This window comes from Piliocolobus tephrosceles, chromosome 8, assembly GCF_002776525.5.
Source record: "Piliocolobus tephrosceles isolate RC106 chromosome 8, ASM277652v3, whole genome shotgun sequence".
Lineage (NCBI taxonomy): Eukaryota > Metazoa > Chordata > Mammalia > Primates > Cercopithecidae > Piliocolobus > Piliocolobus tephrosceles.
Window position 1 is genome coordinate 51,739,016 of NC_045441.1, and position 23,383 is coordinate 51,762,398.

Below are 23,383 nucleotides of genomic sequence, written 5' to 3' on the forward strand. Positions count from 1 at the left end.
GGGAGGGAGGGAGGAGGGAGGGAGGGAGGAAGGAGGGGAAGAAGGTGGGTAGAGGGAGCGGGGAGGGAAGAAAAGGGAGGGGGGAGGGGAAGAATGGAGAAAGGAAGGAAAGAAAGTAGAGAGGAAGGGAGGGGGAAAAAGCCATTTTGTTTTGAAAATTAAACGACATATTTCAGAAGCCATGAAATGAGAATACATACATTCATAAAAGATAAATGATTGGTGGGTGATAGGGGATGCTATTAATCATATGTCTGTCTATCACTAGGTTCATGTCTTTTTGTCTGTATTTGCCTTGACGGGAATCTTGATCTTCTGGCAGAAAACTCTTCCAAAACATTCCTATGTGACACCGCTCATGTATAGGTGTTCCAAACCGAATGTCCAGTTATTTTCACCATTGTGCAAAAATGGGACACCCTGCCCAGCAGCAGATGGCCCTCAGCAGGGCTGACACTCAGGCCAGGCCCCAGGTGGCAGTTCTCAGAACACACTGTCCAGCTAAACCCTGCACAGACTGGCCATGGAAAATACCTGGTGTTCACATTCCCCAAAAGTTAGGCAAATGACAGGGTCACCCAGTGCACTTCACGGCGTTAGTGGGGAGAACCACATTTCAGCCCAAGTTCACAAATCACTGGGTCCCCCTTGTCAAACACTGCAAATATGTAGCATGCTAAGAAAAATCTCCTTACCTCTCAGACTCTATCACTCGGTTCATCTGAGTTGCTACAATGGAAAATAAAACCTAATAAGTTAAAATGAGGTGTGGAATGCTCAGGAGAAAAACAACAAGGACTAGTACTCCTCATCTGAGTGAACGATTTCTCTCACAGAGTTAATTTTAGCTTTGCAAGTGTTTTATTTGAGGTTATATTTTAAATCGGAATTTGTGCATGTGTGATTTAAAATAAAAAAGGCAATCAAGTCTTTCTGCCAATCTAGGAGATGTGAAATTTAATTATCGAGCAGATATCATTAAAACAAATGCAAAGCAATTTTTTACACATAATTGAATATTCCAGAAGAAAATTTCTGAAAAATCCAAAAGTCCAAAAGAAAACTTCTCAGTGAGAATGTCTGTTTCAATAAGATACCCTGTTTTGTAGTATTGGATGCAGAGAATTTCTAGTTAGACATAGATAAGTCTTGCCAGAATTACTATAGTTCAGTTTTGCCGTCTGCATCTAGGAATATGGAAGACTTACCTATGTTACTGGTTATGAATCCCCAATAATGAGTAATGAAAATTCCTATTTATCATTTCTACATCAACACCAGTGTGACAGCAGAAAACAGCATGATTTACCTGGCCCACATTACTGTTGCATAGAATCTAAAGAAATAAATACCTCAATCCATTCAGGAATGTTCTTTTCCCAATTAAGGTTTTGATGACTGCACCTAATACTTTGTACCTTTTTCTGTTTGTATTTTAATTTTAAAAGTCTGTGTCAATTTTATTTTGATAATACAGTGTGTTTTTGTTTCCAGATCTTAACTTCTTATCTTCGGGGTGCCTTTAACATTTATTGTTTTACCTTTTTCAGTTACTGAGAACATCTCATATCTTCTTTATTTATTGACTTGCTTGGGTTGATTTTTTTCTTGACTGTGAAATTATCCATTTGGCAATCATATTGCTAATACGCAAAAAGTTCTTATTTCAATTATAAAAGCAAACGTAACCCATGATTATTAAGAAGACTGTTTTGCAAATTGGCCGTTGTTTATTTCAAAATATAACGAAGTACCATAGGCTAAATTAGAAGCTTAAGGATAAGAACTTTTCTTTTTTGCAATTTAAAATAATAAAGGTAATCAAAGCTTCCTGCCAATCCAGGTGATTGTGAAATTTAATTACCAGTGGTTATCATTAAAACAAAGGTAAAGCAATTTCTTTTACACATAATTGAATATTCCAGAAGAAAATTCGTGAAGAGTTCTCAGAAAATGTATTTTTAAATTAATTGTAACCTGATTATTTCATTTGTTATGTCTCAGTTGGTACCGTAGAATAAATGACACATTTGGGTGACGTAGTTCGACAGCAGCTAGTGAGAGCAAATTCTCAGGAAAATCAGGTAACTTTGACCTTAATGCTGAGCAAATTATTAGATCTTTACTCTGCAAACACAAACATACTTAAATCTCCTGCTGCTATTCCTCTATGAGAGGTATAACCCATGCTGACTCTGTCTATGCTGGACACTACAGAATCAACTGTTCCTTTTTCAGTGCTCAATTGCCCAAATGTCCTATGGCTTCCAGAGCTGTTCCATCAAACCCACTGCTACCTGAACAGAAAGAAAACCTCCTACATCAGCAGCAGCAATGAGTGAGCTGGCAGCTCTGTGCATGATGCTGCTTATGGGCCTGTAAGCATAACTTTCCCAAGTGGAAAAGGATCAATGGCCCCAAGGAAGAAAGTCAAAATAAGGCCATGAACTTACCCATCTCCAGGCCTTTACCTAAGCTCTTCTCTCTTCCTGAAATGTCTTTTTCTCCATCTGTTTTCTGGAAAAATTCGACTCAGCTTTCAAGGCCCAACTCGTATGACATTTCCACTGACCCCTCTAATTTGACTAAGTCAATCGCTCTTCTCTGCGCCCTCCTCCACAGAATTTGTTTTATCAAACTGGAGTAGAGGTTGCTATTTGCGTGTCTGTCTCGGCTGCTGGATGATAAAGGAAAAGGATCTTGTCTCATCTTTCCATGCCAGACACTCAGGACTATGCCTGAAACCTGGAAGACACTCGCATGCTTATTTAATGAAGCCCCAAATTCAAGATCAAATTTAACATGTGATGAAAGAAGTGGATTGTATGTGTGTTGGATTCATGACTGCACCTAAATTCTGAGCCCGTGAATGCCTTCTTTTTCATTCCTTGAAGAAGTAAAATTTATTCACATTAAGCATTTATTAAATGCTAGGCCCTGTGCTAAATACATACATTATCTCATTCAATCCCCAAGACACTCTATGAAGTAGGTCTTATCATCAGTATCAGCCTCATTTACAAAGGAGGAAATTGAGGCTTGGAGAAGTTAAGTAACTCACTCCGAGATACCGGGCTGGTTGGTGGTGAAGCCAGAATTAAAAGACAACACTCCCAGAACTTCAGAGCTAGAAGGAAGCCTATAATTATCTTTCCCCCTTAGCCTTCTTGAAGCTGAGGTTTATAACTTACTGCCTGGCACATAGTAGGCCCTTGAAAATAGTGATTAATAGACTGATGGAGTGCCCTAATTTCTCAGGTTCTGGCCTTCGCCTGAGACAGCCCAGCTGCCACCACAAATAGGCTCTATTCTTTCTGCCCAACACCTCTCACAGGTGTGAACTGCTTGTGTCATCTGAATTATTCATGATCCACACAATGGTAAGTGTGCTTAAAAAGAGAACTATAATGCTGTATTTTTCAAGACAAAGTGCCTAATTGGGGAATTAGGCAGTATAAACTCATGGGCTAGGTTGATTCATGCCAAACAATACATCCATGCCCACTTTTTGAATTTCAGTTTTCACATAATTTCCCAGTTTCCCTTAGGATTAAAAATAGGGGTAAATAAAGCAGGAAAAAGAACCATCATGGGCATCTCCATCCTATCTGAAAGCAATTAACATCATCTAAATCTCATACTGTGTTGTTTCAAACCAATGTATTCTTCCCAAGGCTGTTAGGATTTTCAATCAGGTTTCTTAAGCTACATCAAGATCTGGAAATTTAGATGCCACAGCAGCTGTAATTCATGCCACCAGTAAATCATGTCACACCACTAGCTCCTTGTCCTTTCTCCTTTCCTCTTTTCTTTTGCCCCACCAGTTCATTTTCTAGTGGGCAGTTTTCTGAGAGGAATAACTATATGCTAATAGAAAGCCAACACCACTGTATTTCCAATTCAATGTTAGTCAACCAAAATGAATTGCAAAACAGCAGCAGTGGTTTGAGGGTACTAAAAATAAACTGTAGCATTTGCTGAGTTCTCAGAATTAAAACCACGGCGGTCAACTTGTTGCTGCTCTTAATAAGATATGACTTCTGCCCCATTGGCTGCTACTACTAGAAACTTGAACTATGTCACACACCTAACAACAACGTGTTTTCGATTAGTTGGCAGTGATCGAGAAAGGAAGTGCCATTTCCCAGGAACTAAACCTGCCAAGAAAGATAACAGATGGCTTTTAAGTGATCACCTTGTACCACATCACAATTGTACCTTAGTCAAATTCACCTTGCATTTATGATCGAAAGCTGTGGTTGCCTTTACGCCCTGCTTGCTATCCAATGCCTCCAAAAAGGTGTTTATTCCTTTGAGTTTAATTTGTGAATAATAATGAAAACAGCCCAACGGGACTTAATACAATATTAATATATTGAACTCTTCCATTAGGACTTCATGACCTTCTTGACCCTTAAATACCGTATACTACACTAAATGTCTTATCAGCTGTCCCTTTGGGTTTGTCATTAAAGTTTTCAATGACCAGAGAGGTAAAGGAATTCTACCTAATGCATCATTCTGATTAGAAACCTGTCATACTCAGAAACCAGTGGGTCTGCTTCTATTGATTCCTACTCCTTCAGATTCATTAGCAATTTTTTTCTCTTCAATTAGACCCGAGGATCAACCATAGAAAAGCTGAAAGAAGCCTTCCCTTTGCTCAACCATACTTAAAAGAAAAAAAAAATGTATGCCTTGCTGGTGAAATTACAGACAGTATTATTAGAAAATGCCTAAAGAGTCTCTCTCTCTCTCTCTCTCTCACACACACACACACACACACACACACACACACACTCGTAAATATGCCAAGAGTCAGAGGCTGGGCTCGACCTCCCTTCCCCTAACCCACTTCAATCAGGATCAGAAAGACACATCCCTTCATCGCTGCTGTCTCAAACCCATGCCCAAGCGAGTGTCTCCACAGAGCTAATTTCTGAAACAAACAAAGAAAATCAAGTCTGCGAGGAGCGAGGGTTTGCTCCCCTCTGCTCCGGATTTGGGTGTCCAGGGTAGCGGACGAGGCACGGCAAACAGGTCGGGGCGCTCAGCTTCACCCCAACCTTCTCCGCCCCGCCAGCCCCCGCTCCAGCTGCGCCAGAAAGTGCGAGCCTGCCCGCTCCTTTCGCTTTTCGTCCGCTGCACCCCAAGCCCCAGAACACCCGCGTCCGCACACTAAGGGCACCACCGCTCTCCCACCTCTGCGCTGTCAGATGTCAGGCGCGGAGGTGTTCTGGGCACCGAGGTGCTAGCGAACCAAACAAGTGTCACCCCAGACGCCTGCCCCCACTCCGAGAGAGCGGGCGGGACGGCCACAGGTAGGCTCTGTCCATCCCAGGGTGCGGAGCGAGGGCAGGGGGCGAGACCCGGCGCAGCAGCCGCGCCCGACGGGCTGAAACTCACCGGAGGACACCGAAGAGCCGGACAGGCTGGAGTTGCTGGACGCTGCCATCTCCGCGCGCCCCTCGCGTCGCTGCTCGCTCAGCCCCGGTGCGGGCGCCGCCGCCGCTGCCCTCGCCCGGCCGCTCGCAGCCTCCGCGGCCCCCAGCCCATGGCAAAGTCCTGGGGACGCGCAGAAAGCACCGGCCTCCGGACTCTGCCTGCACTTCCTGCTCCACCAGATGACGCGCTGCCGCCGCCGCTATTTATTTGTGGTTTCCGTCCCGCTCAGCGCCTTTGCACGCTTTTATCCGGGTGTCAGGGGGTAGGTGGGAGCAGAGGGAGGCCGAGGGGCGGCCGGGACGGGCGGATCTCGGCTCCCGCCGAGCCCCTCTGCCGTCCGCGCTACCTTGTGCGCGGCCAGGACCAGGGCGTCCCGGCGGCCCCGAGCCGCCCAGCCAGCTCCCGCACCCTCTCCTGGGCTCCCGCCTCTCCGGCCGCACTTCGAGTAGCCCGGGCAGAGGCGGCGGGAGACGGACAGACAGAGCGACCTCCCCCTTCTCCCTCCGCCCCAACTCCGCTCGCGCACACACAAAGGAAGGAGAGGAGACGCGGGCGCACGGGAGCTGGTTCGGCTACCGCGGGCTTGACAGCTCCCGCCAATGGGGCTGGAGGGGGAGGCTGTGAACTGCTGGACACGGGGAGGCGAGACGGGGGACCGGGTCCCCGGGGTGCTGGGGAGGCCGGCGCGGGGCGCGGGGCGAGCGCGGCTGCCGCGCGCAGCGCTGCTCCTAGGGTTTGAAGGGGTTGGGGAGGGAGGGTGTGGGGGAAGGTGGTGGGGCTCGCCGCGCCCCGCTGGGCTCTGGAGCAGCGAGACAGTGGGGGTGGGGTATCCAGAGGGCGAAGGCGGGATCACTAGGGCCACGGTGCTAGGCAGAAGGGAACCTGGGATGACAGAGCCACTGTGGAGCGCTCCTTCCATTCCCCTCCAAATTGTCCTTTGTTGCTCTGGAGCTGACGGCCCCCGCCCTGCAAGAAGGTGCGTTTCCTAAAACACCCGGGAAGCCAGCCCAGCTACACTTAAGTAACCCAGCCACGGACAGTGCCCGACGCGTCCATGGGCCTCTGAGGTTGGCCTTCAAAGAAATAGAGCCGTCCAAACGTGTCATCAGGCCCACACAAAGCCGGGTGTCAAAGAGAAAAAGGTTCTTCTACTGTGCCTTGCAAAAAAGATTCTCACAAAAGACTTAAGACTTGGCAGCAGGTCCGACTGTGCCCTTTCAGGATAGGAACTGCTCAGGTGTGTGAGAGAAAGAGACTGGAGGACAAGGTGTGTCCCTTCCCCCTGTATTTAAACCTAAATTAATTTCACTGGGAGGAAATATCATGCAGATTTTTTTAAAATCTGTTTCACGCTCCCAGCGGGCTAATCTGTTCTTTCAATCCTAAAGCAACAGAAAACTGTGAAATTTGGAGAGAAATTGTTAGATCAAAGGGAAAAGCAAGCATTAAAGGAATGAAAGTACTCTCATTATATAGCAAAAATGGAAAGTGTTCACATTGGGGTAGTTCAACTTTTTAAAACATGGTTAAAAGAACGTAGTCAATTTAAAAATTATCAGGAGTGACACAGAACAGCAGCTAGGCCCTGGGGATTCACATCAACCAAGCACCTAACATACAGTGAATAATGAATGTTAAATAATCACAGTACGCACTCACGTCACATTTTCTAGTTGATTAGAACTTAAAAAAAAAAAAAAATCCCTCCAGGATGCTATCCCAGTGTGTCTTCCCATTAAGGTCCACTTTTTAAAAATACAGCTTGCTAAATTGTTAAAGGCGTGTCAGCACTCTTCAGTGACGTCGGACTGTGTCTTCCTGACCCTCAACTGTATGGACCTTGAAACAGCCCTGGCTGGTCTAAGGAGGCCCAAGCACCCCTGCTTTCCCAGCCCCCTACCACTATCCTTCTTTATTTTGTGGACTGCACGAAATCATGCAGTTCCTAATCTGGAGCCTTCAGGGACACGTGACCCATCACACACTTGGCTTGTGGATCAGATCAGAAGGAACTTACTATTTCCCCAGAGTTCTTCTGATAGAAAACAGCACTTACTTGTTTGACTAGTAATCTATGTATCCCTCCAGGTCTTTAGATGGTGGACTATCTGACTTGGCTATGTCGCCTGGTCGAATTGTTACCATCTGGGCTTCGAAGACAACTGGGTTCAAACTCTGGCTCTGTCACTTAGCTGCGACCTTGAGCAAATTACTTAGACCTACTGAGCCTCAGTTTCTCCACCTTCCTCAAAAATCTGATAACACAGGATGCTGTGAAGATTAAATAAGACGCTATGTGGAAAGCTGCAGTGTAGCTGGCATGAAGTTTGTGTTCCAAAGTGATTGTAAGTTGCTCACTTTAAGGAAGGAATGTATAGTTTGAACAATTTTTGCTTTCTTCATTGCATCTGGAGATAACTAATCAACTGTGACCTGTTCTACTGGGGGAAATATCTTATCTTCAACCTATGGCTTATATTTCTTGTCCCAAATTGTGCAATGGGGTAGTAGGTTTCATTATTCATCTCTGAAATTTCACAAAAGGACAACAGATTCTGTTTCTGCAGTTTGGATACTCATATTTGCCTTCATAGAGTTTTAACTGGAGAAAGTAAAGCATGACTCTGTGAGGCAGATTATTTTTATTGTCCTAAATTGACAGACAAAGGGACAGGGGAGTATTTGCTGTGAAGGCACCACCTGAAGGCCCACCCTGTGCTGTACAGAAGTAGAAAAAAGCTGAGACTCATGTTTTCCTGGATCCTGGGGCCAGAAGAGGGATACAAGGCCAACAAACATGCTTGCTGAACAGAGATGTGCTGATGGGGGAGGTCCAGTCTGTCGGTAGGAGATGAGCTATTACTTTGACACCCATTATTTTGAATACCAAACAGAAAGCTCCAGATTCAGAACTAAAATCTGAAAGTTGATTGATCATCTGGATTGATAAAGCCATAACCAATGGAGAAAACTCAATATGAATAATAATTCACTATCATCCTTCTTAGATTCAGGAGCCTAAAGGCTGGCTGTTCCTTGCAAACTAGTATCAGTAAGTTATCAGGACATGCTGGAAATAAAATGCTAACATCCCTCTTTGGTAGGCTCAGGCACCTGTTTGTGGACCTTCTAAAGTATTTCTCCAAATGAAACAATGAAAAAGTTATCATCTATTTTATTCATTTATGTATTGCCTTAGTTCTAGGTAATACCTATTTGCCAGTGGAAAGGAGAAATCTTAAGTGTTTGGGAAGTAGAATTTTTAAAGACATTTCCACCTTTTGTCTCCAAATATTAAAAGACTTATGGGATAAAAGGAGTCTTGTGGATAATGTGGTCTTCTTAAGAATAAAAATTATCATTTTGTTTTAACTTAGCTTTCACCTGGCATTCAAAGCCTTCCAAACTTACCTTTCCAATCTAATCTCTGTTCCCCCCTTTCACAAATGCAACCCTCTTTCACAGTGGCCTATGCCCTTGGGGCTAGCAGCACTGGATTCTGCCATTCCCTCCTGCTTCTCGTCCTACATACCAAAAGAGTTCAACTAGAATGCACCTTCTCTGGAAAGTCTTCCCTGATTCCCAAGGCAGAAAATAGCTCTTCTTCTGTTGGATCTCTCTAGCCCATCTACTGTACCTCTCAATGTGCAGATCTCGTGCTCTTATTTTAATGGTACTTTTGGTATATATTTCATTTCCTTAATCCATTAATAGTGGACTTGGCATGGTGGCTCATGCCTAGAATCACAGTGACTCAGTAAGTTGAGGTGGGAGGATCACTTCCCTTGAGGCCAGAAGTTTGAGACCATCCTGAGCAACATGAGACCTCATCTCTAAAAACATAAAAAATAAATTAGCCAGGCGTTGTAGTAAACCTGTAGTCCTAGCTACTTGGGAGGCTAAGCGGGGAGAATTACTTGAGTCCAGGAGTTCAAGGATGCAGTGAGCTATGATGATGCCACTGCACCCCAGCCTGGGAGACAGAGTGAGGCCCTGTCTCAAAAAAAAAAAAAAAAAAAAAAAAACATGGTGGGGGCAGGATCCTTGTTTTCTCAGCCCCTGTATTGTCTACCATACTTTGCATACAATAGGTGCTCAGTGGATGTTGTTCAATAGTTTACTCTTGAATAAATGTGCAAATTAAGGATATCTGTAAATGGTTCTCTTGTATGCCAGTTACTTTCCACATTAGTAGCTGTGACCACTGAGCTACAAGACAATGAGTAACACCTCTGCAGCAAAAAAAGAACTTGATGGTCATTTAAGGATACTACCTTTGCTGTGAACAAAAAAGACTGAAACGGTGAAACATAAGAATAAAATTTTGATGGAGTAAATATTTGCAATCCCCACCCCACCCTCCATCACTGGCTGTTACAACTCACATGATTTATTGTTTGCAGGGTAGCTCTGACGGTGGTGTAATTTGTTTATTTTGTTTCACCATTCTTTTGAAGTTTAAAAGCAGACAAGAAAGCACTGCAGGGTGAGTGTGGCTGTCGTAGCAGGAGCTGTGCTCCCTCACTGCAGGCACTCTGGGGTGTTGCTTAGTGAAGGTCATTCCCTTTCCCTGTGCTAAACACGGAATGAAACACCGTATTCCTTACTTTCAAGATTAATCCAGTGGTCGGCATTCACAGGAGAATAGCGGGGCTATTCGTCAACTAGCTTTAAATATTTTATGGCAAATACTCAACCGTACCCTGAAAGTGGTCCTTTTGCCATCAATTTCTCAACATCAATATGCTCTTTTGCTGTAGTGAGAAATATTTCGCTCTGTAGTTTAAGCCTTATTTCAAATACAAAGACACCTAGTCCTGAGAAAGAGAACGCATTGGCTCTTCTGAGGCAGGCGTCACTAGGGGCAGGAGCTGAGAAACCCGCTGTTTCCTCAGGAGGTGCACAGACGGCCCAGGATGGCTTAGTGAGCAGGCAGCTCAGACGCCGCAGGTAGCGGCCCTGCCTCTGAACAAAGAGGAGTCCACACCTGGGGTGCAGACAAAGGGAGGCCGCCTCTGCTACCCAATTCCCAGTTCACATCGCCTGCTGCTGGGGACCCCTAGTGGCGGCACACGACGCAGGCACAGGTATTCCTGCATCGTCTTTCTCACTGAGCTGCAGGGGGGCTCAGGGGTATTGCCTGGAGTATCCTATTTGGCTACTTAGCTTGGGCGGATCAGATCGGCACATGCAGACACTTAAGGCACGCCATCAGCTACAGTCTCTTTGACTGGAAAGACAGACAGGGAGAAGGGGAGTGTTGGGGGGAACGGCAGAGAGAGAGAGAAAAGAAAGAGAGAAGAGTTTTTCTTTCTGTTTGAAGAGAAAAATAGGATAGCATTCAGAAACTAATTGAATATGTTTTCTTCTGCATGTTGCACTCTCTGGCTTTGTTCCCTGACATTTTAGATTACAAACATCTTTTCTGTCCTCAGTGTCCTAAGAGAAATCTAGGATAAACTGAAGCGAAGCCAGCTGTAAGCCTGCTCTGGGCAAAAGCACGGAATGAGTTTGTTTTTCTTGTCTTCTGGGGGGGTGGGGGGTTCCTAGACCTTATACTCTTTTTCTATGAAAATTTGCTTTCATAATGGTATATATTTATTCTCGGCTACCTGTTCATTTATTCAAGCATTCATTAATTCACTCAGTCATGTTGACTAAGCTCTCATTATGTGCCAGGGAGTATACAAGGCTGGGGAATAAAGATATGAGGGAAACTGGCTGGGTGCGGTGGCTCATGCCTGTAATCCCAACACTTTGGGAGGCTGAGGTAGGCAGATCATTTGAGGTCAGGAGTTCGAGACCAGCCTGGCCAACATGATGAAACCCCATCTCTACTAAAAATATAAAAATTAGCCAGGCATGATGGTGTGCGCCTGTAATCTCAGCTACTGGGGAGGCTGAGACAAGAGAATCGCTTGAACCCAGGAGGCAGAGGTTGCAGTGAGCTGAGACTGTGCCACTGCACTCCAGCCTGGTGACAGAGCAAGACTCCATCTCAAAAAAAAAAAAAAAAAGACATGAGGGAAAACTATACCCTCGCTGTGAGGGATCCTACAAAACAACCTCGACTCCTTCCTGTGACATTTACATTTCAGCTGGGACAAAGTTTAAAATAGCTATAGAAATGATTTCTGTTTGGGAATTATAGGTATTATCCATGCTGGTGACGACTTTCTTTTCAGCAGTTTTGTTGTTGTTGCTTTTAACAAAACGTCCAAAATCAAGCCTCAAAGCCTATTTCTAGACAGCTGCCTTTTTCTCATCCACAGTTTTAGCTTGTCAGCCCAGGGAACAGAGCAGATACTGTACTCTGAATGTCCTCTGCCTTCACTCCCCAAGAAAATCTGAATCAATATTTTCATTTCTTTCCCTGTAGCAGCTATACGTTCAATAACAAAACAGAAATCCTCTTTTTTTAAAAAAAAAAAAAAAAGGAGAGTAAATGGGCATTGAAGGAAAGCTAACAGACACAATATCTGAGCCAATCTTCTGATACAGAAAACATATTTTGGTCTTTTACAAATATTCCAGATTGTCTGTATAAAACAAAGCATGTAAAAATGATTCCAGGAAAGTTTAATATGTACGTATGGAGTCAAAAAGGCCTGGGCTTCAATCCTAGCTCATCATTTATTAGCTGTGTGACCCTGAGCAAATTATTTAATCTTGTATTCTTGATCTCTGAAATGGGTTAATAACCCCTATTTACAGACTTGGTGATGATCGAATGAAGTGATAGATGTAATCCAGTGTCTAAAGCATAGAAGTCCAGTTAGGAATTCTAGGTGGCCTCTGTTCCTTAGAGCAAAGTATAGCATGCTCACATCTGCTTCTCTGGAGTAATCTGCGAGAATTATGGTCTGATGCAAAAGTAATTTTCATCTCTCCCTATCACCTCCATGTTACATCACCTCTATGTGAGTATATTAAGACATACGAGCCAGGCCTGGGCTTTGAAGATAAATCTGAGTTCAAATCCTAATTTAGCTACAGACAGTTTGGTGACCTTGGACAAATAATCTTTCACATTCTCAGTCTCCTCATCAGGTAAAATGGAGACAATAATATACTTCATATTTATATAAATGAATGTATGCCCAACAGTAATGTTATTAGCACTCAATTATATTCTGCACAAACTGTGTTGATTCCTGGGGACAGAGTGGATGTTGACAATACAGCAGGATCTTTTTTTATTTTGTATTTTTATTTTTTGAGAGGGAGTCTTGCTCTTGTTGCCCAGGCTGGAGTACAATGGTGCAGTCTCAGCTCCTGCCTCCCAGGTTCAAGTGATTCTCCTGCCTCAGCCTCCCAAGTAGCTGGGATTACAGGTGGGATTACACCACCACACCCGGCTAATTTTTGTATTTTTAGTAGAGACAGGGTTTCTCCATGTTGGCCAGGCTGGTCTGGAACTCCTGACCTCAGGTGATCTGCCCACCTCAGCCTCCCAAAGTGTGGGGATTACAGTTATGAGCCACCGTGCCTGGCCATACATCAGAATCTTTAGGAAGTGGCATGTATAATATAAAAGAGTATACTCAAGTTCTCTCTTTCTCTCGCACGTTCTCTCTGACACACACACACACACACACACACACACCACTAGATGGTAATATCTTACATCTGGACATGTCCCCACCCAGTCCCATTGGGTGAGAAACCTGGTGGAATTTCAAAGTAGATTTCAATAAAAGTATAGACAGATTACTTAAGCTCTCTGCCAAATTTGGCCCCTATAAGATGAAGGAGTAGAAACCAACATTTGATGACCACTACTACTGCTGCAACTATTATGACCACTCTCACGATGTTTTCTGCCATTAGTGATATAGAAAAGCCACTCTCCTTAAGTAATCATTTACTATGTGCCAGGATCATGCTGAGCACTTTGTGTACATTATCATATACCTGTAACAATCGTGAAGTGAGAATTGTTATCCTCATTTTCCATTTGGGGAAACTGAGGCTAGAAAACTTATATAATATCTTAATTAAAATGCTGAACAACTCTAGCTATAGATATTATCATCCCTGTTCTTTTTGGTTAAGAAAACAAAAAATTAGAGAGGGTCAGTAATTTATCAAAGTTACAGGCATTAATTTGAACACACCTTTGGCTGATTCATTCCAATACACACTGAAAAAAAAAAACCTTACCCTTTTGTTTTTATTTGAAATTTCGGCCTACTGTTATGGTAAGTATTTTCCTGTTTGAGACTTTAGTCAGGTGAGAAGTCTTTAAAATCCATATTCTTTGCTTGAATACTCATGTTTTTATTTTTATTTTTCCTTGCTTCTCTCTCTCCTTCCCTCTCTTCTTTCCTTCCTTCCTTCCTTCCTTCCTTCCTTCCTCCCTTCCCTTCCCCTCCCTTCCCTTCCCTTCCCTTCCCTTCCCTTCCCTCTCTGTCACGCAGGCTGGAATACAGTGACGCGATCACAGCTCACTGCTGCAGCCTCAACCTCCTGGGCTTAATCAATCCTCGCACCTCAGCCTCCCAAGCAGCTGGGACTACAGGCACGTGGCTGTTTTTTAACATTTTTAGTGGAGACAGGGTTTTGCAATGTTGTCCAGGCTTGTCTCAGACTCCTGGGCCCAAGTATTCTACCCACCTTGGCCTCCCAAAGTGCTGCTACAGGCGTGAGCCGCCGGGCATGGCCTACTTACGTTTTTCAATTTGAACCTAGAATGATACTGTCATTTTTCTTTGCCTAAAACATAAACTTTGGGGTAGGCCAGGCTCCAGGGAACTCATAGGACTTGTACTCCTGACCCCAAGGGCCCTGGCAGGGACAGGCATAGTATAGTGAGACTAAGAAATCATTTGCCCGAGTGCAGGGAAGGGATCAAAATTATTCCCTAATCAAAAACCCCATCCTGTTCAACTTCCAGTTGCTCAGAGTTCCATAGTGAGAACTTTACTTCTTAAACTTACTGAAACAATACAGTGAGCATCTGCTATAATTTAATCACCTCTGGGGAACTGAAGGAATTAAATAAAATAACGATTTTCACATGGGTGAGTTTCCCCATCCCCCAAAGCTGAATTTAATTCCAAGGGGGACCAACACATAGGACAGGGCTGCACAACCTTTAATATAACTACATATTGGTCTTGCTAAAACACAGATTCACATCCAGCAGTTCTGGGGCAGGCCCCTGAATTTCTAACAAGCTTGGAGGTGATGTGAATAATTTTGAGTAATAAAGGTCCTAGGGCGATGGTTTGCAACTTGGGGTATACATGAGAATCACTCAGAAGGCTTTTAGAAATCCCAGTGCCCAGATCACACTCCAGAATAAACAAATCAGAATCTGAGGATGGCAGAAGGTAGAAACCAAACATCAGCCTTTGTTTTTTATAATTCCCAGGTGATTTTGATATGCTGCTAAGGTTTGATAAGAGAAATGGGATTCAGAGAACAGATTATATTGTTGAAGAGTTTGGCTGGAAATGGTAAACGCTAATGTTGCTCCATGATTTTGCCAGGATTGTCTCTGGTCATGAAGGAAAGAGAGGGAATCAGATTCTTATCAAGATCATGTAACCACAGACACCATGATATGAGAAAATACAATAAAATCTAACATTAGCATGAAATTTTCTCAGTCAGTGTGGGGCAATTCTTCAGATTTTGGTCCATGTTATGATCTTTAAAATATACTTCTCAATGAATAAGTGTAAACAATAGGCACTTACTTTAGGATCACTCCCACAAGAACAGCCAGCTGTCAGTGAGGCAGATGTTTTCCAGCAAATCCACTCTATCATTTCTCAATCATAAAGAAGATTAGAAATGGGATTTTCAGTTCAGATGGGGTTGAAAGGTGACGTTTATGCCTAAGAAATACTTCACACCACAGCTAGAAAAATTGATTTGGAGAAAAAATATCTCACAACTTCTTATGTGTTCTGAATATAAGAAAATAAAACCCTCAGCTTGGACAGAAAGAGGTGATATCACAGACGAATGCACTTGCCATCCATTCTCAACGGTGGCAGCAACAGAGAGGCAAAAGTATTTTAGCTGACTCTTTATACCCAAAGATTTTCGTCCTTATCCACATAAACTCCCATTCCTCAGGGCTGACATTGAAAGGGTGAAAAATTAAGTAAACCACAATGTTTACAGTGGTTAACTCAGGTGTGATGCTTAATCTTATGCATCAACTTGATTGGGCTGTGGGGTGCCCAGGTATATGGTCAAACATTATTTCTGGGTGTTTCTGTGAGTTTTTGGATGAAGTTAATATTTAAATCAGCACACTGAGTAATGCAGATTGTCCCCCAGTATGTAGATGGGCCCCATCACATCAGTTGAAGGCCTGGAGAAAACAAAAAGGCTGACCCTCCCTTGGCAGTAAGAGAAAACTTTCCTGATGGCCTTTGGAATGAATCGTCAGCTGTTTTCCTGCCTTCAGATTCAAACTGAAACATTGGCTCTTCCTGGGGTTCCAGCCTGCTGCCTTGACAGGAACTATACCATCAGCTCTCCTGGGTCTCTTACATGCCAAGTCATCCTGCATATCTGGGACTCACTCCATAACCAGTGAGCCAATTGCACACAGTAAATCTCTCCTATCTGTATATCTCTTATAGTCATATATTTTCTCATATAAATATATATATATCTATGAGATATATAGATGTATGAGATATACCATATATAATATTCCTAAATATATATATCATATATATCCACTATATATCTTATATGTAGATTGTGTGTATATATATCCTATATATATTTCTTCTATGAATATCTCTTCTATCCATCTATCTATCAATCATCTATCTGTATCTCCTGTACAGTTAGTAGTCCTTTGGTATCCATGGGAGACTGGATCCAGAACCCCTCCTCAGATATCAAAATCTGCACATGCCCAAGTGTCTTATATAAAATAGTGTAGTATTTGCAGATAACCTATGCATAGCCTCCTGTATACTTTGAATCATCTCTAGATTACTTACAATACCTATACTATGTAAATGCTATGAAACTCATTGTTATGCTCCGTTGTTTTTTATTTGTATTATTTTTAATTGTTGTATTGTAATTTTTATCATTTTTAAAAATATTTTTGGTTGGTTGAATGCACAGGTGTGGAACCTATAAATATGGAGAGCTGACTACATATGTATCTCCCATTAATCTATATCTAATCTACATATATCATATATCCTATACATATATCTTCTATATATCTCTCTCTTATTGGTTCTCTTTCTCTAGAGAATGCCACCAATTCAGCACTTAAAACATTCTGGGCCAGGTGTGGTGGCTCATGCCTGTAATCCTAGCACTTTGGGAGGCCGAGACCAGCAGACCACTTGAGGCCAGAAATTTGAGACCAGCCTGCCCAACATGGTGAAACCCTGTCTCTACTAAAAATACAAAAGTTAGCCAGGTGTGGTGGCGCACACTTGTAAACCCAGCTACTTGGGAGGCTGAGGCATGAGAATTGCTGAACCTGAGAGACAAAAGTTGCAGTGAGCCGAGATCATGCCACTTCACTCCAGCCTGGGTGACAAAGCAAGACCCTGTTTCAAAAAAAAAAAAAAAAAAAAGCCAGGCATGGTGGCTCACACCTGTAATCCCAGCACTTTGGGAGGCCGAGGTGGGCAGATCACCTGAGATCGGGAGTTCGAGACCAGCCTGACCAACATGGAGAAACTCTGTCTCTACTAAAAATACAAAATTAACCGGGTGTGGTGGCACATGCCTGTAACCTCAGGACGCGGAGGCAAGAGAATTGCTTCATTCTGGGAGGCAGAAGTTACAATGAGCCCAGTTTGCACCATTGCACTCCAGCCTGGGCAACAAAAGCGAAACTCTGACTCAAAAAAAAAAAAAAAAAAAAAAAAAAGTCTGCCATATTTTCCAGTTGCCTTCCTACCCGTCTCTCTCATACACTGGGAAGATTCTGGAGGGCAGTGATGATGCTTTGCTGTTTTCATATTTCCCTTCTCTAACCCAAGAATCTTTCCTGTAATAAAATTTCAAAAATGTAGAATCCAGCTGAGTGTTTATCTTTGTTCTGGATTCTCAAGCCATTTAAAGGCAGCAGGCTGTCCTGATTTTCCACACCAAAGGGCAGAAACGGGATTAACACAATAGGATGCTGTCTGTATTCTCTTCTACCCTGTCCAAGGAATTTAATTTCCTATAAGCCTACCTCCAATTCTCCTTGGGACAGTTATATTCAAGAACCTTAATGCTTCAGACCCTCTTTTGACATTAAATCTTTGCTGAATGCTAACAATATTGAGGGACATTGGGCTTACTCAATTTGTATTTTTAGGTATGAGTGTATGTACTTGTGTAGACAAAGTATTTGAATGTTGAACTGATATTTTAAAGTTTTGACCCAAATGTGTGATATTGGATAAAAATACCCTAGGAGGTTTAATGTGGGTAATACAGACTAAACTCGTCAAGTAGTTAAATAGGATTATCTGACAGGACTTATGAAAACGTCTGAAGAATATTACAACTTTGTACATTTTCATTTTGATCTGGGTCCCCATATCCCTATTCTGCTACACTTTATGTGTCATGTCACAATGAGGAGTCTTTGTGTTTTAATGCTGCTTATGATCTTATTTCATTATTGGTAGGTGGAACACTATCAGATTAATACAACTCTTTTAAGGCATTGAATAGAAAGATTCCACCACTGCTAACCTTCTGCATTCCTATTTTTCAAACTCTATCATTACCTTCTCTTCTGTAGAGCATCCTGTCACCATCTTATAATAGAAGTTCAGCTTATTTGCATATGCATTTGCAGGTTTTCATTAAGAGGAAGATGGCACAATGATTAATGAGTGTGAGTTCTCATTTTGCAAAAGGAATATTGTCTTTTCAAAAAATATTCCATGTTTCGGAGCAATGAAAGAAATAGTCATAATTTAAGTAAGAAAAAGTCATTTACAGCATTTATGTTATTTAAGATGTTTTGCTTATAAAGTAATTCATGCTTACTGTAGACACGTTAGAGGCGAAAAAAGAGATAAATAAGACAAAAAAGAAATCATCCATATTCCCTCCACCATGAATAAATACTTTGGTACTTCCCCCCCCTTGGGAATTAGCAGTTTAGCAGCCTGATTTTTGCAGTTTACATTACATAGCAATATGAACATTCATGTGGAAAATATTTGTTAGGACCTATATAAAAAATGTCTATTTTGGAATGTTAAGATTATTAGTGTCTACTTTATTAGTTTTTCTAGATTGTGTAATTTTTTTAATGAGTACATTTTACTTTTCTAGTTGGAGGCAATAATAAAGCTACTTTCCTTTTGGAATGAACTTGTACAATTATTTCCTGTGTCATTATAGATTCCTAATGTGACTTTTAATGGCAGTATAAAATTCCTTTCTATTAATCTACAATAATTCATGTTGTTATTCCTCCGTTGATTGAAATTTAGGTTGTTTCACAGTTTTTGGCTTTTCTTGAATTACTCTTGGACAAACATCCTTACACATAAATCTATATGTGCCTTTCTGTTTATTTTCTTAGGCTTGATTGCTGTAAATTGAACACATCAGTGGCAGGGGCACCAGCTGCACAACCCTAGGAGCCACCAAACACAGTATATTCTACATAAATGTTGCTGCCAGGAGCCCCAGTTCAAACTACAATGTGAGTAATGCCTGCTGGAGTAGAACAATAGCTGAAGCCTTGGTCAAGGCCGTGAAAATATTTAAAGCACTAGATAAAAATTGCCAAGCTGCCTTCTGGAAAAAAGTGTCTGAATTTATATTCATTCCAGAACTCACCACATATATCACGATCGCGAACTAGATATATTTTAAAACACAAATTCCCTAGGAAAAAAATGGCCTCCCGTTGCTGTATTCATTTATATCTAACTGATTACTAGGGAGATTAACTTTTTGCTTATGTCTACTAGTCATTTGTATTTCTTCTTTTGCAAACTGCCTATTCATACTTTTGGCAAAATAATAGTAAGTACTGAGTACCAGTAATTGGCACCAAGAGTTGTTCATGTATGATCTTACTTACTCTTTTCAATTACACTGCAAGCAGTCATGCTTATTATCTCCGTATTACAAATTAGAACTCTAAGAGGTATATGGATGATATGAGTCTTGTCCAACATTACACAGAATGTGACGGGGCCTGGATTTGAACCCAGCTCTAACTCCAGAGCCTGAGCTCTTAATCTTTGGACTCTAGTGCCCCTTAATTAGTGTGTTAGTGCTCTTCTTATTAGTTTGTAATAACTCTTTACATAGTAATTATAATAACCTTTAATTGGTCAAATTTGTGGCAAAGGTATTTTTATTGGCTCATTATTTGCCTTATTTTGATTTATACAGATTTAAGTCTTTTTTTTTTTTTTGAGACAGAGTCTTGCTCTGTTGCCCAGGCTGGATTGTAGTGGCCGGATCTCAGCTCACTGCAAGCTCCGCCTCCTGGGTTTACGCCATTCTCCTGCCTCAGCCTCCCGAGTAGCTGGGACTACAGGCGCCCGTCACCACACCCAGCTAGTTTTTTCTGTATTTTTTTTAGTAGAGACGGGGTTTCACCATGTTAGCCAGGATGGTCTCGATCTCCTGACCTCGTGATCCTCCCATCTCGGCCTCCCAAAGTGCGGGGATTACAGGCTTGAGCCACCGCACCCGGCCCAGATTTAAGTCATTTTTATATCAATTTAGATGACTTTTTTTTTTGAGATGGAGTCTTGCTCTGCCGTCCAGGCTGGAGTGCAGTGGCATGATCTTGGCTCACTGCAACCTCCACCTCCTGGGTTCAAGCGATTCTCCTGCCTCAACCTCGTGAGGAGCTGGACTACAGGCATGTGCCACAACGCCTGGCTAATTTTTTTGTATTTTTAGTAGAGATGGGGTTTCACCGTGTTAGTCAGAATGGTTTCAATCTTTCCTGACCTCGTGATCTGCCCACCTTAGCCTCCCAAAGTGTTGGGATTACAGGCGTGAGCCACCATGCCTGGCCTAGATGTCACTATTGGTACTTTATCACATTTTAAAAATATTTTAAATTTGATTCACAATATTATTAAAATGTTTGATGTGAAATATTTTCCTTTCTAATAAAAATCTATTGGGGAACAGATTGACTTCAGAATATTAAGAATGAAACATATGTAAGCATAATATGTGAATATTTGGAAATGAAATAATCTACATAATTGATGAAAGGACATCTTATTTCTCATTGATATTTCCACTGTTTGCAGGGAAATATAATCATTTGAAAACACAAGACAAATAACAAAAGATTAATAGAATGCTTAGCAATGTAAGTTATCTTAATGCTTTCAAAATAAGACAGTGATTAGATTGTTTGTAATACTTAAGTTGATTTCGCTTGCAATAATAAATAAATCCTCACATGCACTAACTTAGTTTTGCAAAGTATAACAAAAAAAAACCTAATAAATGCTATATAGCCCCTCCGCAAATGTCCAGTTCTTACCTGTGTTTTGCATTGATATAAAATAGAATAGTTATTAAGTATTTTGTAATTTGAGAAATAAAAAACCTGGTAATTATTGATGGTTTCTCTACTTAGAAAAAGGAGAATATTTATTTACATATATCAGAGTAATTCTATTTGGCAAAGGATACATATCAAAATAATAATCATTTGTATTACTAACATCTGCCTTGTTCTTGCTTATGAAGGAGACTTAGGACAAGTGTCAGAATCTTTCCTTCTCACTCCATGAAGAATTTGTGTTGAGTCTGGGTTCCTGGGTTTTCTAGCATCTGAGAGTGGTCAAAAAATTCTCGAAGTGCAAAACTTCAGCCTGAGTTTCTGTGCAGAGCATTCAGGAGTCTTTTCTCAACAAGGCTGACTGAGGAAGGCCGACACTGCGTGGGAAGGAAGGCAGAACTGATCTAGCAAAGAGTGAAGGGAGCACTCTTCCTCATGACTTGGAGTGGGATGGGGTGGTTCGTAAGGATGGCATCCCATGCCCACTCTCATCCAGTGCTGTGTGAGGGGATGGAGATTTCTGAAGGGTTCTCCCAAGATGGCAGCATGGCCTAACACAAATAAGCCTTATGCCCAAGCCTGGCAAAAAGAAAAGGGAGGGGCTGTTTTCAAAGGGTCCATGAGGACTGTAAGTGTGTCTGCATCATATTGGAGGATCACCTCCTGTTTTCTGACACCAAGAGAGATGCTGGGTCCCCTATAATCCTAAGGAGGCAGGAGACCTCAAAACCATGACTGAGGAGGTGCAAATGCTGGTTAGTTCTGGTAGGTGGGGTCCTGCCTGGACTATAATGCCCCTTAACTGGTGTGTTAGTGTTCTTTTTATTAGTCTGTAATAACTCTTTATATAGTAATTAACCTTTGATTGGTCAAATTTGTGGCAAATGCATTTTTATTGGCTGATTATTTGCCTTAATTTGATATAGGGATTTAAGTCATTTTTCATATCAATGTAGATGGCTAATTCCACTCCAAGTTGTTAAATTAATTAATTAATGCCAAACAGTCTGAGCCCCGACTATGATCCAGGCATAGGTATAGACCCTGAGAATATAACAATAAATAAAGTCCCTGCCCTCAAGGGGCACAGACAATGAACTGTTTTTTTAAAAAGATAACTTCAAGTGCTGAAAAATAAGTGTTCAGATGAACATAAAACAGCATGCTCAGGCAACGTCTCTTGGAGGATGTGACATTTCAGCAGAGACCTGATCTTGCAGGTCTGGAGGAGGGAACAGCAGATCTAAAGGGCTGAGTCAGACACGAACTGGGTGTGTTAGAGGAACAGGAAAGGCGGCCAGTGGAGCTGGTGTCAAAGGAATTAAACGGCATGCAGAGGAAGACCAGGTCAGAGGCTGAGTAGATGTCAGATCCTAGCAGCCACGTGGGTCAGAGTGGAGATTTTCTGTTTATTTCTAGACACAATGGGAAGCCACAGAAGCTTTTAGGAAGGGGATGACATATTCTGATTCATACTGAAAAGATCACTTTGGCAGCTGTGGAAAAGGATAGTCAGAAGAGCAGGGTGCACGGTGGCTATGTGACTATTCCAGTGGTTTCAAAGAAAGGCTGTGTGGACAGAGGATAGTAGCAGCAGAGATGGCAAGACACCATCAGACTCAGGGTAGAATCTGACAACACTTGCTGATGGTGGAATGTGAGGCATGAGATAAACAATCATCAAGGTGACTCCTAGGTTTTTAGCTGAGCAGTTAAATGGTTGATGGTGCCACTTGCTGTGATGGTGAAGGCTTGGGGAGGGCAACTTTGTGTAGGGATGGAACCAAGGGTTGCGTTTGGGACATGTGAAGTTTGAGGCACCTGTGAAATGTCTAAGGAGATGTCAAGTAGCAGGGTTTCGAGAGAGGTCTGGGTTGGAAAAAAGATTTTGGTTATAAAGTGAATGAATGAAAGAACAGATAGATAGGTGGGAGCATAATGGTAAGGGTAGGTGTTTAGAAGGAAAGAGGGTTGGGGTATAGACGGTAAAGTGGTTGGATGGATGGATGACTGCACAGATGGATGGATGGACAGATAGATAAATAGGTAGATATTAATAGGTGGACAGATAGATAAACAGATGGAAGAAGGAAAAGAGAGAGAAAAAAAATGAAGGGACAGAGGAAAAGCCAGTTAAAAAAAAAAAAAAAAGGGCCAGGCATGGTGGCTCACGCCTGTAATCCCAGCACTTTGGGAGGCCAAGGCAGGCGGATGACTTGAGGTCAGGAGTTTGAGACCAGGCTGGCCAATGTGGTGAAACCCCATCTCTACTAAAAATACAAAAAATAGCCCAGCATGGGCATGTGCACCTGTAATCCAAGCTACTCAGGAGATTGAGGCAGGAGAATTGCTTGAACCCGGGAGGTGGAGGTTGCAGTGAGCAGAGATAGCACCACTGCACTCCAGCCTGGATGACAGAGCAAGACTGTCTCAAAAAAA

The 23,383-nt window shown here is 42.3% G+C and overlaps 2 protein-coding genes across 12 annotated transcripts in view; one reads left to right on the forward strand and one right to left on the reverse strand.

Annotated features, from left to right (window-relative positions):
- CHN2 (chimerin 2) overlaps positions 1-6,038 on the reverse strand; it is a 313,595-nt gene extending 307,557 nt beyond the window's left edge. The window contains exon 1 of the mRNA XM_023225955.2: positions 5,407-6,038. Coding sequence (XP_023081723.1) covers positions 5,407-5,455 — 49 coding nt within the window. The 5' untranslated portion in view covers positions 5,456-6,038. The remainder of the gene's footprint in view (positions 1-5,406) is intronic.
- Positions 4,947-23,383, forward strand: part of CPVL (carboxypeptidase vitellogenic like) — a 213,704-nt gene continuing 195,267 nt past the window's right edge. For 2 of the 11 annotated variants that reach the window (XM_031936030.1, XM_031936033.1), the window contains exons 1-2: positions 5,131-5,321; positions 18,980-19,102. The gene's annotated coding sequence lies outside the window, so the exon portion shown is untranslated. Of the gene's footprint in view, positions 5,322-10,343; positions 10,533-13,865; positions 13,967-14,821; positions 14,907-15,871; positions 16,000-16,683; positions 16,859-18,979; positions 19,103-23,383 lie in introns of those variants that run through there. The other 9 variants (XM_031936027.1, XM_023225953.1, XM_031936026.1 and 6 more) reach the window with 9 other exon arrangements.